This window comes from Microcebus murinus, chromosome 8, assembly GCF_040939455.1.
Source record: "Microcebus murinus isolate Inina chromosome 8, M.murinus_Inina_mat1.0, whole genome shotgun sequence".
Taxonomy (NCBI): Eukaryota; Metazoa; Chordata; class Mammalia; order Primates; family Cheirogaleidae; genus Microcebus; species Microcebus murinus.
In genome coordinates this window covers 39353207-39368496 of record NC_134111.1, presented here as the reverse complement: position 1 = coordinate 39368496, position 15290 = coordinate 39353207, and the positions used below count along the sequence as shown (strand labels likewise).

General features: G+C 43.7%; 1 protein-coding gene across 7 annotated transcripts in view; it reads right to left on the bottom strand.

The window, feature by feature from the left end:
• Positions 1 to 15290, bottom strand: part of TANC1 (tetratricopeptide repeat, ankyrin repeat and coiled-coil containing 1) — a 225168-nt gene that overhangs the window by 67771 nt on the left and 142107 nt on the right. For 6 of the 7 annotated variants that reach the window (XM_012745247.3, XM_012745253.3, XM_012745251.3 and 3 more), the window contains 2 exons: positions 8024 to 8154; positions 6760 to 6946 (listed from right to left, as the gene is read on the bottom strand). In XM_012745247.3, coding sequence (XP_012600701.2) covers positions 6760 to 6946; positions 8024 to 8154 — 318 coding nt within the window. The remainder of the gene's footprint in view (positions 1 to 6759; positions 6947 to 8023; positions 8155 to 15290) is intronic. The other variant, XM_012745252.3, reaches the window with a different exon arrangement.

Here is a 15290-nt window from a genome sequence, read left to right as displayed (position 1 = left end):
TTGTTTATAAAAGCAGGAGAAGGGAAGAAACGAATAAAAAAGGAAAATCCAACTACTGTAGAAACTGCCTCAGTTGATTAACAACTTTAGAAAATTAAGTTTCAATGCAGAAAAGGAACTCCAAAATCACGAAAAGATCAAAAAGGCAAGTCAGGGCAGCAATGCAAAGAATTCTCTAGTCCTCTTGACCTGGCAGGAGGCTGTGCTCCTCTCCTGAGGAGCTGAGGCTGCCAGGCTGTATTTGGGATTTCCCTGAGTGACAAAGGGAAAGACTGCGCGGATGAGACCAGCCTGCCTTCAGCTTTCCTGCCAGAAATACAAGATTGCACTTCTCTCCCCACCCTGGGCTCACCCCACCTGCAAACTAACAAACCATACACAGAACAGGGTCCCTGGCTCACCTGTAGTCACAGCTTTAACCTCTCCCTGCCCAGTAAGGAGAGGGATCCAGTGAAGACACTCAAGTTACCTCTCTTGAAATGCCAACCAGAACGTCCCAGGTGGGATGCCCCATAACCTTTAGCTTCAAGGGGCTTTCTGGCTTCTCCTTCTGCACCCACCCCAGAATGACAGCGTGGCACTTCTGGCCAGCCTTGCTCCCCTTCTGGCCTGGCACGCTGGGATCGGGCTGTGACAGCCAGATCTCTGTACCAAATCTCCAGCTCAATGCTCTCCCGTGTTGCGCAAGGTGTGCTCTGCTATGACATGCAGCGAGGCCAGGGACCTGAGCCATGCCTTCTCAGTCACATTCATCGGGCCCTTTGATTGCGGAAACACCTAGAGGAATAGCTGGGGGCAGGGCAGCTCAGGAGTGGGGGAATGGGACCCACCTTGCTCAGCCACACTGTCCAACTCAGTCTGACACAGCAGAGAATAGTCTCCAGAGAAAAGCTTGAGGATTTAAACACGAAGTTTTCCGGCAAAAGCACACTGCACGGCGTTTTGGCAAAGTTTCACATAACCTGTACGCTGAAGGCTGAGACACTGGAGCTTTTGACACAGATCAATGACACCACGAAGTTCCAGACTCTGGCAGAGAGTTCAAGGCACTATTAGTGGTTGGTATCATTATGCACCTACAGCATATGCCTTTCATCAGAGGTGTCAATCATGCCATGTTTTAAACTCTTCTCAGCAACTGACACCTTGCTCAGACCCTCCATGGGGCAGGCGGCCATCCTGTAGTCCCCCGGGGTGGACAAGTTTTGACAACAGATACTGTGCCTTAACTTTACTACCCCAGTACTGGACAAGCTTGCTCCTGGTACACAGTAGGTGCCAATAAATGCTTGCTACACTGACAGAACAGCCTAAAGAATCTAATTTGGCTGAATAAAAGTATATAGCAAATCATCAAGGATTTCTTTCCCACATTTAAGTATACTACTGAATTATATATGTAAAGAAAAATTTTCCTCCTTCACCCAAGAGACTTAAAAAAGGCTTCTATAATTAAGGATGATTTTTTAAATTGCAGGCAATGTAGCAAAATGAATATTAACCCAGATTTGAAACACTCTAAATAGTTATTACCAAATCAATTTCAAAGCATTTCCATTTAGTAGCAAGCAGGGTAGTACAGGTGGCAACAAAGCAGCATTAGCATAAAATCAAAAGGGCAGGATTTACAATAAGTCAAAAGCGAAAATAAATTGCAATTAATTCATCTTTGTGTGCCTTTGCATCTGATGATCTCCCTTGGGACACAAACTCCCGGAAATAAAAGGTGTAAAGCCACCTCTGAAATCACTTTCATTTTACAACCCTAGCAGGAGGTAGGAGAGAGTCCAGGGAAGATAAAAGTCAGCCCACGATATTTTCTTAACATCCTAAGCAGCTGGGCAGAAAAACAAATATTATCAGACTCTAGCGAGCACCGGAAAGATACTAACCAAATGTCTAATATTTTACCACAAGTCACTTTTGCAGGAGAAATGTTTCTGCGAAGGTATTCGCCTGTCTAAATGTATACCTGCTGCCCTGCTTCAGACTGAACAAGAGGAAAACACAGGCAAGCATGAGGAAAGAAAAGGGAAAGGTGTCGGGAAGGGCTGGAATTCTGAGCACTTAATCATCCTGAAAGCTCCCTAGCCTGGTGGAATGTGGCGGCTCATGCCTGCCGGCTCAGGGGTGGGGAGCCGGGCAGATGGACAGCACACTGCTCTGGGTGGGAGGAAACACACCGAGTCCGGGAGAGGTGGCTGCCATCCACTTGGCGTCCCCCACACTCCTTACACACCCTCCACACCCCCCCCCCCGGGGCTCAAGCAATCCACCTGCCTCAGCCTCCAAAATAGCTAGGACCACTTGTGCGTATCACCACACCTGGCTAATTCTAATATTTTTTTGTAGAGACAGGGTCTCGCTCTTGCTCAATCTGGTCTCAAACTCAACCTGACCTCAAGCAATCCTCCCACCTCGGCCCCCCAAAGTGCTAGGATTACAGGCGTAAGACACTGAGCCCAGCCTAAAAAATACTTTAAAACCCACTATTTTTAGTGATGCTTTTTTTTTTTTAATAAAAAAATCAGATTGGTGTTCATACATTCCAGTGAATACACACACTTTATTTTTTTCTACACTGTGATTAAGACAGCTTATACTTTCCATTTGTAGCAGCTGGAAGCAAGGTTATATTCAAAGGAGTGTCAACTACGGAAGAAACGTTTTCTCAGACATGGAGGAAACACCTTCAAAAGTACACTTCTTTACAAAGTTTTTCTTTTCAAAGCAAGTAATTGAAAGCTATTTTATGGTGATTGGGTACAGCTGGGTTTCACATTTAGAAGATTTCCACATTGAAAATTTAAAAATCAGACACTGACTTCTAGTAATGCCAATGATTTTATTACGCAAAGGGTAAGGAACTTTACTTAAAAAAATAATAAAAAAAAAAAGACATTAATAGCCAATTCAGTGAATCCCATCTGGCTTAGACAGTATTTCTACATGACAGAATTATTATACTTCTAAAGACATTTTTGTGAGAAGAACTTGGACCTCCTGAAATAGGATAAAGTGGGACTCCCCTCTGGATAACATAATACAGTTGACACGGGGTGGGGAAAGACTGGGGAAAGACTGGAAGGGGCCCCATAAATTCTTCTAGTGGTCACTAGCCTGCCCTTCCTCCTCCTGAGCAGTGGAAACAGAACACAGGCAGGGCGCCCTGCGCAGCCCGGAGAGGGCTGCCCGGGCATGTGGGAACACAAGCTTCCTGTCCTTGCATCTGCTGGGCAAAAATATTTAGATTCAATATAATCAACATGACGGAAATCAGCTTAAATAGCAAGGAGAGGCTCAGGAATTTTAAAGGATGGGTGAAGTACTGTTTGAAATTTCCCCAAATGCCCTAAATAAACTGCGCTAATACTGTACATGGACCCCCGGTTTGAGCCTCATAATGCCACGGCAGCTGTGCATTTTGTGCCAGCCCACCCCTAAAGCCTTTGCCATTCCAACCCGGGCACTACTGGCTGATAAAACTTTAAACTATTTAAAATGGAAAATTAAAGGCAGAGCCTCTTCCTCCCTTCTCCAGGCCCTATGTAATCTGGAACGTGGATCCTTACCGGCCTATTTTACAAGCTACTGTCAGGTCTTCCAAAAGCAGGAAGCCAAGGTATCTTACCTTCATCTCAGCTCGCTAGGATCACAGTGCTCTTGAATACTTTATCGAACATTTAAAGATGCCCCAAAGCTGCTGTTCCCAGGCTACACCTTACAAAAACAGGCATGTTCTTCAGACGGAAAAAGGCACGCCCCTCACCCCAGCAATCGCAGAACCATAACTGAGTCATAGATACCTGCTCTGTTAAGAAGCAATGGAACCTGCACACCCTGTATTGACTTAAGAGGAAGCTCCTTCCCGCTCTGGCCCCACCATGCCTGCCTCTTCAAAGGCCTGTGGCTAACGTCTGCCTGGAGAGGAAATTCTTGCTTCTTTTCCTTCTCCTCCCTACCACACCTCCCGTGTGTCCCTTGGCAAGAGGTTCTAATTCTGCAGGTCGTGGAAGGAGAGAGAACAGAGGAACGCTGTCACCAGCACAGTGCTTCCCTCTCATCCCACCTACAGTCCTTGCACCCCACAGGGGAGCAGCTAATGCAGTGGGAAGCAGGATCTCCAGAGCTGGGCCCTTCCCAGCCACTTCCTAATTCCTCCTGCTTTCACCTCAATCGTCGCCACTTTTCAAGTTCAGCCAAGTTCAGGAGACACGTTGGCTTGAGCAGACAGACAAAGGTCAGCCTGAGTGACATGAAATGTACTACTCTGCCCTCAAGGCAGAGCTTAAAACATGGACATTAAAAGGTTTGACAAAGCCAACATGGAACTCTCGAGAATCCTGCATGGCTTCTTTATAAACCGACCAAATGTTTCCTCCCTCAACACAACCTGGTAGTAGCAACAATTCTCTTTCTCATCCCCAACACCATGCTAAGAAGCCGAGAGGGAGCTGGAATAATGACACACCCCTGTCTAGATAGAGACCAAATTAAACAGAACAAGAATGCATACACTGAAGGAAAATATTGAGGCACCAGGGGGAGCACATACCAGGGGTACAAGTAAATCTGGGTGGGATTATATTAAAATCAAGAATTAATTAAGAGCCTCCACAGCTCAATCTTTCACTGACAATACAAAAAGCAAAATCAGTACCCCTTCTTTCCTCTGTTTAGACTTCTTTAAAAATCATAGCATTGTGTGTCTCACTGAGTGTGAGAGAAGAGAAATAAATGAATGGGAGGTTCTCTGTGACTGAAAGTTTCTGTCAAAACAAAACACTGATTTGGTTACAATCAGAAGCATGTAATGCCAACGGACAGAACATACAATAAAAAGTAAAAGCCTGCCCCCCCCACCCTCCGTCACCACCACCAAAAAAAAAGTAGCACTGGCCACAATTTATCTTCCTTGAAGGAAGATAAATTCCCCGGAGAGAATAAAATTTCAGAAGAGCCAAGAAGGCTGTGAAGAAAGTCATCTGGCTATCTCAGAATTAATACCAAAGATCTATCAGTGGTGGATAGCTCAGAAAGAATGAGAACAGAAGTAATGTAGGAAAAAAATTAGATGAACTAGACTAAACAGCAACTGGGGAAGCAAGGTAAGATGAGAATGGGGAATTAGCAGAATAAGCTCACTGGAAGGCCTTCAAACCAAGGATAAAGAATTTAAATTTGCTACACAAAACTCTGCCACCATTTATATGCTCTGTCCAGAGTAAGCTAATCCATAGACAGAAAGCAGATTACTGGTTGACTAGGGCTGGGGAGCTCCGGGGTGACAGGTAGAGGGTAAGGGTAGGGTGGGGGGTATGTAGAGTTGACTTCTAATGGGCACAAGGTTTCTTTTTGGGATGATGAAAATGTTCTAAAATCATACATGGTGACAATATACTAAAAACCATCCAATGGTGTAAATGGGTGAATACTACAGTATGTGAATATTGTCTCAAGAAAGCAATTAAAGCAAAATAAAACCAAAATCCACTGAAGAGTCTGATCCAAGTGAAAACTGAGGCAAGAAGCAGCATTCCTTAAGCTGAGGGGCCCCTCTCAAAGCCATACCGAGGTCTGCACCAGATAGCCCACAACCATCCCAGGAATCTCACAGTCCTTCCGGGGCAATCTCCAAAGTACAAACTGGATGAACTTGCAACTTGGCTTTTCAAATTACACTTAAAAGAAACTGCAGGTGACTAAAGAAAATAAGGGGCTCAAATGCCATTCATTCCACTTGATTACATATTAATGTGGAAATTGTGTTCAGTCCACAATAAAACATAAAATATCCCTCAAAGACATGTGCATAACTCAGCAAAAGGGAAGGAGGTGAATTGTTCAGAAGAGCTCCACTGTGAAATTGCAATATAATCTCAGAGCAGAGGAAGGCCTGAACAATCCCCTGCAAGGGGTCCACTGGTCCGTTATCTGAAAGGCACCAAGCTGGAGACCTGAGACACATAGATGTCTGAGCTCACTTACAGAAACACAGATGTGGTCTGTCTGGGATGGCAGGTGAAAATAAGGACTCTTAAATTCCCTGGATGATTCTAATGTACACATGGGACTGTAAACTACTAAATTAATCAATATCCTAAATTTTCTAGAGGAGGAAAGAAACGCGCAAAAAAGGTCAAATGTTGCTTGAGTCACCTAGCAAATCGGCCTAGGAGTCAGGACTAGAACCCCTGTCTCCTGGCCGCTTGGTTCAGGACAACTACCCCTATTATGGGGGTGTGGGGCCTTAGGGAAGGCATCCTTATAAATTTCTGTCCTTCAACAGTGGTCAGATACCATTGCAAGAAGCCTTAGAGAACATACACCTGAACTGTTGTCAGGGAAATAGGTGACCTTGAGATCAGACTGGGAAGACTTCTTAATATGCAGGGATTTCACTGCCCTGCTCTGTGCCCCAGCGGGTCCTGATGCTCAACAAATGGAACTGATTAGTGAGGAGGGACTTCATAGGCCAGATCTGATCTGGAAAAATTAAAAAAAAAATTTTAGCTAAAGGAGCTGAGTGTTATAAAGTAAACATCAAGGAACATAAAAGCCGATGCTCCATTCACTCAGCTACACATGGAGCCAGTGCCGTCTGCAAAGAATTTTTTTTTTTTTTTTTTTTTTTGCAAAAACAGGCTGCTGGCAGATTGACCTTCACAGTCCATGCTAAAACCCTCTTAGGAAGTGCCTGGTGAGTGCTCTGGTTGACGTGCATCAAGCCATTACATTACCGAGCCGTGTGCTTCTTACCTATAATTCCACTGTCCTTGCTTTCCAGGGTGGAACTAGGGCTGCTAACGGTCTCACAGGGACTTTTGTTGGCTGCCGTCTTGCTGACACAGCTATTCAAGGTTGAGCAGGGGCTATCGGTGCTAGGAGATGCGGTGCTGCTTGTTAGTGTGGAGCAAGGACTGATGCCTTGGCTCAGAGCTGTGCACTGCAAGACGAAGGGAAGGAGGAGTTAGCACGGCTTACACAGCAGTCTCCAACACATGCTTTTGTTTTTGACACTGAAACAATAAAACTTAAAACAGGAAAATGGAAGACGGTTTTTTAAATCTAGGGAAATACATATGCACAGACATGGATATATACATATATGATCTTTCAACTTTTAAGAGAAATATATCTGTTTTGTTCCCCTCCTTTGTGATCTTTTTTTTATTAAAAGGGCAGTCTTAGCAATAATGTATTGAGAATGCACATTTGTAAAACAGACATGGCAAACGGGCAGAGACTTCCTCTCATTGAAAGTCTGCAGAAGACAAATGGGTTATTTGACCCCTGTACGGAAAACCTGGGAACTCTGTTTTTGTAATGTTTCATGAGCACCACGACCTGATTCGATTCCTAAAGATTTATGGGCTCTGCGATCAGGGGAAGGAGACTGGTGACCACTGCAGCCTCAATCAACACAGGACACCCTCACTCGCAGAGCCCCTCGCAGGGGGCTGAAGCTGCAGCCCCTTATTGCTATTCAAGCACACGCATCTTGGAAGTGGCAGGGTGCGTGCTGCATAGCTACTCCCTGGAGGGGGGAGGCGGTGCTCTCTTGGTAGCTGAACCATTTGATCTCATCTTATTTTGTCTCTGTCTCATCTCCTATAAATCTTTTCCTCACCCCACTGACCCTCCAAAATATCAGCAGCTAAAAAAGCACAGGAAAGCATATACTAAAGCAGCCAGATGAGAAGAATGGTGCTATAAAGATAAAGTACTAGTGTCATTATGAAGGGATTCTTTTAGCCCCTTTAATTCATTCAGCCACTATTCTCCAGGTGCTCACTAGAAGGTTAATGTGGACGTTTTCTTAAGTTCTGCTTCCTTCTGCTTTTCCCCACCTCCCCACTGCAAAAACCCAGAACCAAATTGTTGAAATAAATTTCAATACACAATAGCCCAGAACTCATTTGACCAAACAATGACTTCCCCACTCGAGGAGGGGGGAAAGATGGTTATCTCTTCATTCATCCTCTGAACAGGTATGAAATGCAGTGTCTTCCTCAGGCATTACCATGGTTTCATTTTTGTCTTCAATGGTTATGTGTGTGGCACTTGGGATCCCTTCTCCCAGCAAAAATCCCAGCCTTGTCAACAGTTCTTGAGCTGCCGGCGAACAGCTCGGTTCATTATCGGCCTTTGCTTCTGGAACAAAGAAAGACAACAATGAAGATGCCCCTCTGGGGAATTTCAGTTTCCCATCTGGATGAGTTCACACTACAGCTGCTTGTCTGGTGCTTTTGTGTATTTTTATAAAATGCACAAAGTATGACAATGCGGCCTGTCCTCTAGCAATACATTCTAATTAAAAGGCTGTGACAGGTTAAGAAAACAGTAAAAGAGAAACTCCAAGTGTAAAGGGTAAAATATTTGACCTGAACCAGAAAAGTCCGGTGTTGTTATCTGATAGCAATTCCTATTTCCATGTCATATGAAAAACGGGGACCTCAGACACCAGTTTGGGTAAGAAAAGGCCCATCTATCCTTCTTCTTACCCTCAAAAAGCATGGTGTGGCCAATGCCCACAGGAGCCCCAAGGGGCATGCTGGCAGAGACCCAGGTTATAGATGTTGGGATCAAACTGAAATCTGAGCTCTCGTTAAGCAAGATGGGGGCATGACATCAGTGGAAAACTTGCTGTTCACATCCCACATCAGTGAAAGTCAAAAGTGGGATTTCAACAAGGGTCAATCATTGAGAATCCATGTTGAAACAAAGATTTAAAATATCGGCTAAACGTACCCAAGAGACAGGACCCAGTAACATACTGTTGTCCACACAGACGTGGAGGAAAACCAGGCTGTAGTCTCAGAAAGCTCCAAAGCAATGCCGAGAAGCCCGGCCTTTCTCAGGTTCTTCCTGAGGCTGGTCATCTGACTTTTTGCATGTAAGAGAATTTTCTTGTTGTCTTTGAATTAAATGTAGAGTTGGAGGTTAACCTTGTATATAAAAGCCTAAGGGCACTTAATTATGGTTGACAAATAAAGTGATATCCACATCATTCTAACACTTCTCTCACATTTTAAAATCAGTATCCATCAGGAGGTGAAAAAAATGTACAAAGCAAAGAACAATATGCAACTGGTAATATAGTTACTCAACATTTGGCTCTTGCTTTAATTGTCTAGGTACCTAGACTCATACATACATGAACCTATTTTGCCTAGATGTAGAAATATGCAAATAATGGGTAAGGGTTTTAGAAAAATAAAACGAGGAAAGAAGCATACAGTGATGTTACCTTTGAGCTACAGTATCACTAACAAATTTCAATGCTAACTTTGCCTTTTGTAAGGAACTACAAAAGGCAAAATAAGCAGAGTTTTCGAGAAGACCGCCTGTATCATCCCTACTTACTATCCGTTTTGCTAGGTAAGTCAGGGCCCAGGATGGCAGCTACAACGGAGGGAACTAGGCTGCCCTCATCTTCAAGAAAGGAAAAGCACCCCACCCTTGCTTGCTCTCAAAAGCTCCCAATGTTTGGGGTGGGAAGACCACTTTGGATCCAGCTTGGATGTTTTTTAGTTTGCTCTAGAAAACTGCAGGGGCAAGGTAACCAAGGCTCCACTGTTCTGGGTTAAAAGAGCCTGGATGTCTCTGGATCATGTGAGTTAAACTCACAATACAAAGTGGCAATGGTCCCAAGCCAACTCAAGAGAAGGGAGCCACCCCAGGGTGGGTCGACCACACACCAAGGCTGCTCTACAGAAGGTCCCTTCCCACCTCCAACCACATTTTGATTCTCAAGGTAGATAGGCATTTGGGAAAGGAGGGTGGGAAGCAAACCAAATCGGCACAACCCAGGCACGCCCAGGGCTGAACCACTCAGAGTCCTCCCGCCTGCCCTGCCCCCTTGCTCAGCCCCAGGTGCAGGCTGGGCAGCAACTTTATCTGAGGTGGCAGCAGGACTGGAGGGAGGGGACAGGACACAGACGTAGGAAAGGGAAGAAGTGGGTGAGGGGTGGATCTCAGCAGTTTCCCTACGCCACAGGCCCCTTTCCTTTCGAAACAATCCCCATACTGCTACCCAATTGTGACTATGCCCCAGAACGCTCCACTTCTGGTTCAACCTGAAACACTCTGGGGAAAGGGCCAGAAACTACTCCCAGTTGGCAGCTGCTGTGGAGGCCAAGAGCTCAGCTGCACGGGCCTCACAACATTCGCCTGACAACAAACAAGGCCACAGCCCGCAGCTCACTCGGGACTCGCTGCAAGACCCAGCATCCTGTGTAGGTCCTCCCTGCAGCAGGGGGATGACAACACCCCAGTAGCCACTACCACCTCTGCACTGTGTCTGCAGACAGATACCCCGGTTCTCAAGGTTTTCATTATTTAAAAAATCCTAAGACAACTTACCAGTCCAAACCTCTCCCACTTAAGCTGGGGAGCAGTATCGATTCCAGGTTTAATAGCTGAGTTGAAAAGAGACACCTAAATTCATCATCAACTGTCCAACCTGAACTTTGCTGTGACCAAAGTTCTAAGCCCCTACCAGGGTTCGGGATGAATGACAGAAGTTCTGTACTTCAGTTTTTGCATCCCTGAAGCCACTGCCATTTTATTTCTTCCAAAGGCTTCCCCAACTGTCTGTCATATTATTCTCTCGTCTAAGATGTCATCCTGGTGACCTTCGCCTTAAAAGGTCCCCTTCAGTCTGAATTCCTTAATCCACATCAAGCTGTCTGAATCTCTCCTTCCCTAATGCACAGAGCCTTCTCACACTGAACTTCTCATTCTGGCAGAAGAACCCCTAGGTGAAGCGTGACAGGGCCATCCCAGGAGAGAAGAGTTGCTCGGGAACTCACACTCATACACTGTGAACTGGAAATGCATGTCTATTTCCACCAGTCACTGAGATTTGCACAGCCAGATGATTTTCTTTAAGCTATTACTCCAGAATGACCTCCAAATCAAATTCTCATGGGCTACTATAGTCGATTTTCATTCAGATAATTAATATGAAATCACATATTGATAATGGGCATATCTTATCCAATACCAGTAGGATAAGGGCTGGAGAGAAAACAAAACTTCATTTCTTAACAACACTTTACATTTCACAGATTAAAATATCCAAAGAATTTATGATGGTTATATTTGGAGTTGAGAGACTAACTGGCCTCATCCTCTGTGGAAATCATTAAGTGGAGAGTGATATTCCTCCCAGTAACATTTTCATGGAACCGTTTATATCACACACCATTGTCCAAAGTTAACCACATGGAGAAAAGCAAAAGGAAGTTCTAACATCATGTCCTGCCTGCCTCTTTTCAGCTATTCACACTATCTGACTATGCTTAGGGGCACACACTGAGGAGTAGCCCATAAACTGGCCAGCTTCCCAATCACTGCCATCATAACTTCAAACCATCGATGCCCTTCATAATCAATCCTTCCCTACCGTCTGGGAAGACAACATGTGCTCCACGCTACACCAGTTCTGGCCCCCTCACAGGGGTGTTGAACTCTCTGAACCACACCTTCCTCATGAGTGAAGCGGCCATACCCACTTCCTATAGGTTTCAAGGCTCAAAACCAATAATGTGGGACAAACAACTTATAAAAACCACAAGATGCTTGAAAGTTGGCCGTTATATCTCTACCGATTTTCACACCGAGAGCCCACACTTCCTCGCTATTATTTTCTGGTTTTACAAGTTAGTATCTGGTTTCAAATGTGCTTATGTTTCTCTTGACCTAAAAATAGAGCTTTCTATTTATATATTTTTTCTGCCTCAAATAGCTTTCTCTCAACACCCTATTCCAAGACAACAAATTCCCTTTTTTTTTCCTGATTCTCAAACTGTCCCAATTTGGCCTGCTTTCATTTTCCATCGAATCACTCCCTCTTCTTAAAGCCAGACTCTATTAGAACCCTGAAGATCCCTGGAGATCACCACCAAGAAGCACCTTTTCTCCACCCGGGCCCTCCCCAGAAGCTAGAGCATGCTGCGCTTAGTTGACAAGGTCCAGCAATTCACTAGTATGTGAACAACTGACCTAACACCAAATTTCCAAGACAGAAATTATGAAGCAAGTTTGTTAAATGAGACAGGTCCCTGGTTTGGGGCTAATCCCCCTCCACTGCCTCTGTTTATCCAGGACCCGCTTCGTGCTCAGCCTCTTGCCTTCCCTGGCTTCTATTTACAAGTAATGTCTTTGTTTCTTTCTGGCTGCTCCTTCGCCTCAGTCATCACCATTCCCTCCCTCCTCAGATTTCCAAAAACGGTATTTAAAAAGGAGCGTCTATCCATGAACCTGCTCTGCTTCCATCAATAATGTTTCTTGCCTGCGATACTAAAACAGTTATCATACATGTTATCTGTAAACTCTTCATCTTTCACTCCACACTGAAACTGCCACCAAACTTAACCATTTCTTCTTTCTGAATGCCACCTGAATTAGCCTTTTTCTCTTTAGTCATTCTGCCACTCTGTTCAGTCTTCATTCCCTCAGTTCTAGAAGGCTCTCAGATTTTAGATCAGTTCTTCTCATTTCTGTTTTCATTTTGTCCCTCTCTTCTTTTCCTTACTCTAAAGCCAGTGGGTTCTCAAACTTTTAGGTCTCAGGATTCACTCCTAAATTATTGAGGACTCCAAAGAGCTTTGGTTTATGAGGGTTACAGCTGTTGATATTTTTCATATAAGAAATTAAAACTAAAAATTTTAAATGCATATTAATTGTCATTTCAATTTTTTCTGAGACAGGGTCTCACTCTATTGTCCAGGCTGGTCTCAAACTCCTGGGCTCAAGGAATCTTCTAGCTTTGGACTCCCAAGTAGCTGGGTGTATAGGTACTCACCACCACGTCTGGTTATGATTAATTTTAAAGTAATAAGACTTGTTACATGTTAATAATTCATATTTTAATTTAAAAACTATACTTTCAATTTAAAAAAATTAGTTAAGAAGAAAGGCATTGTTTCATCTTTACAAATCTTTAACATTCAATTTAATAGAGGACAGTTGGATTTCCATATCTGCTACTGCATTCAATCTGCTAGGACAGGTTCTTTGGTTGAAGCATATGAAGAATGGCAGCCGCAGACAGATAAGCAACCGGTAAAAAGGAAGGAGTCTTTTCAGTTAACTATACGTATTCTTCTTTGATACCTAACCAAAATGTGACAAACAACAATTTCTTAAAGGTAAGTTCCAATGTTGATTCAATGTGTGTCAATGAATTTTTTGTACTGGTATAGTAAGACCCAATGGTCTATTTCTTTCACTTCAAATGGATCTTTTACCCATGCAGGATTTTGAAACATTACATAGTGGGTCATTTGGAAAATACCGGTTTTGCAGATCTTACAAATGTTGACACATTTTATTACACAATATCAAAACATCACTCACCAAAGATCTCAATTGAAAAGTCTTGCGAGGACATCAAGATCAATGTGACAGATGCAAATTTCCCAAAAACCTAATTTTCATTTGAAAGGTCAAGTTTTATTATTGGCAACTAATTCTGTCAGTGTTTTGTTTTGTTTTTTAATTGAAGTGACATGCTAATTTCATTCCTTTTCAAGAAAATGTGTGCCAAATGCTCAATTGTGAATAACCATGGTTTGTCAGTTGTTCTTTCAAATAAAAATGATGTTCCGTTTAAAAAGTGGCTGGTTCAGCCTGCAATTCAAACAATCATACAAGTGCTTTGCCTCGAGACAACCATACTTCAGAGCATTCAGAATTGTTTCATGAAAATTTCCATTTCATCACACAGAGTATTAAAAAGATGAGTTAAAAAAGGGTCATGATTTAATAACATTATTTTTAGTGCTTCGTCAAGGACATTCTTCAGTGAATTATTTTTGATGCAAGCACGTGGCAGTGAAGAAGACTACAGCAACTAGTGTACCCAAGGCCCTTGCCTTGATGCATATTAACTTAAGGTACCAGAATTTCACTAATTGCTATTGTACCATCAGTGCAAATGTCAACAACCATGGCAATGGAAACACCTTCTTACTATTATTATAAAAAGAGTTTGACCTCACAAACCCGTGAGAGGATCTTAGGGACACCTAGAAGTCCACAGCCCCTGCTTTGAGTACCTCTGCATTAAGCCTACAATTGTATTAAATTTTCGCTTTTCTTACAAATAGATTAAAATCCTGGCTACACACCCCCCTCACCCTAATAACTGATCTCTCATCTTCCCTTATTATCTGCTCAATTTCTTGGGGTTAAAGGGTCCTCACTAATTCCATTTCCATATCACACACCTGTAACTCCAACTCATGCACCTTCACAGCTCTCCTGCAACAGCCTTCTTAAGCAGGCTGATTTTTTTTTCCCTTTTCTTTCTTTACAGCACACCTCTACTTTTGACCTTCCTGTAGATTTGTGACCTTGCAAACACTCTGTCCTCCAAGGAGAAAGTGGCAACCGTCCTGAGAGACACTCCCAGGGAACAGTCATGCTTACCAGTATGCTGTGGTCTTGTGTCTTCTCCTGCCCTCTTGCTAGTGCTCCTTCCACCTTAGTAACAGCTCATAAGTGAAAAAGTCAACCTTCTCAGGGACCTTTAACCTGATCTAACTCGCCTAGTCTGATGATATCACCTCCAAACAAACAGCTGCCCAGTTTATGTCCTGAGCTCTTTCCTGAGACCCAGTTTCATTTTCCAACTGGTGCCTGGATACTTCTGCCTATATGTTCCACCAGCACTTCAAAGTCATCGTGCCTGAAACTGAAACCAAAGCAGACAGTTCCCTCTCCTCCAGTGGCCTCCTGATGTAGTCTCAAAGACCTGAGGTTGTCATCATTGTCTCTTTTGGCTCCCAAGTCCTTGCAATTCCTCCAAGAATCTTTCCATTCATCACCTCTTCTTTCCTGACCCTGATCGCATTTGAGACTTTATTCTCTCACTTAATTGCTTAAATCATTTTCCCTGATCCTATTCTCTTTCCTGCCCCATTCCATCCTACTCTGTATGTAGTCAGGTGCTGTGGTCTGAATGTTTGGGTCCCCCTGGCCCCAAATTTCTGTTGAAATCTTACCCTCACCCCAAGGTGACGGTATTAGGAGGCGGGGCCCTTGGAATGATTAGGTCATGAGGATGCAACCTTCATGAATGGGATTAGTGCTCTTATAAAAGAAGGAACTTGGCCGGGCATGGTGGTTCATGCCTGGAATCCTAGCACTCTCGGAGGCCGAGGCGGGCGGGTCGCTCAAGGTCAGGAGTTCGAAACCAGCCTGAGCAAGAGTGAGACCCCATCTCTACTAAAAAATAGAAATAAATTAATTGGCCAACTAATATATATAGAAAAAATTAT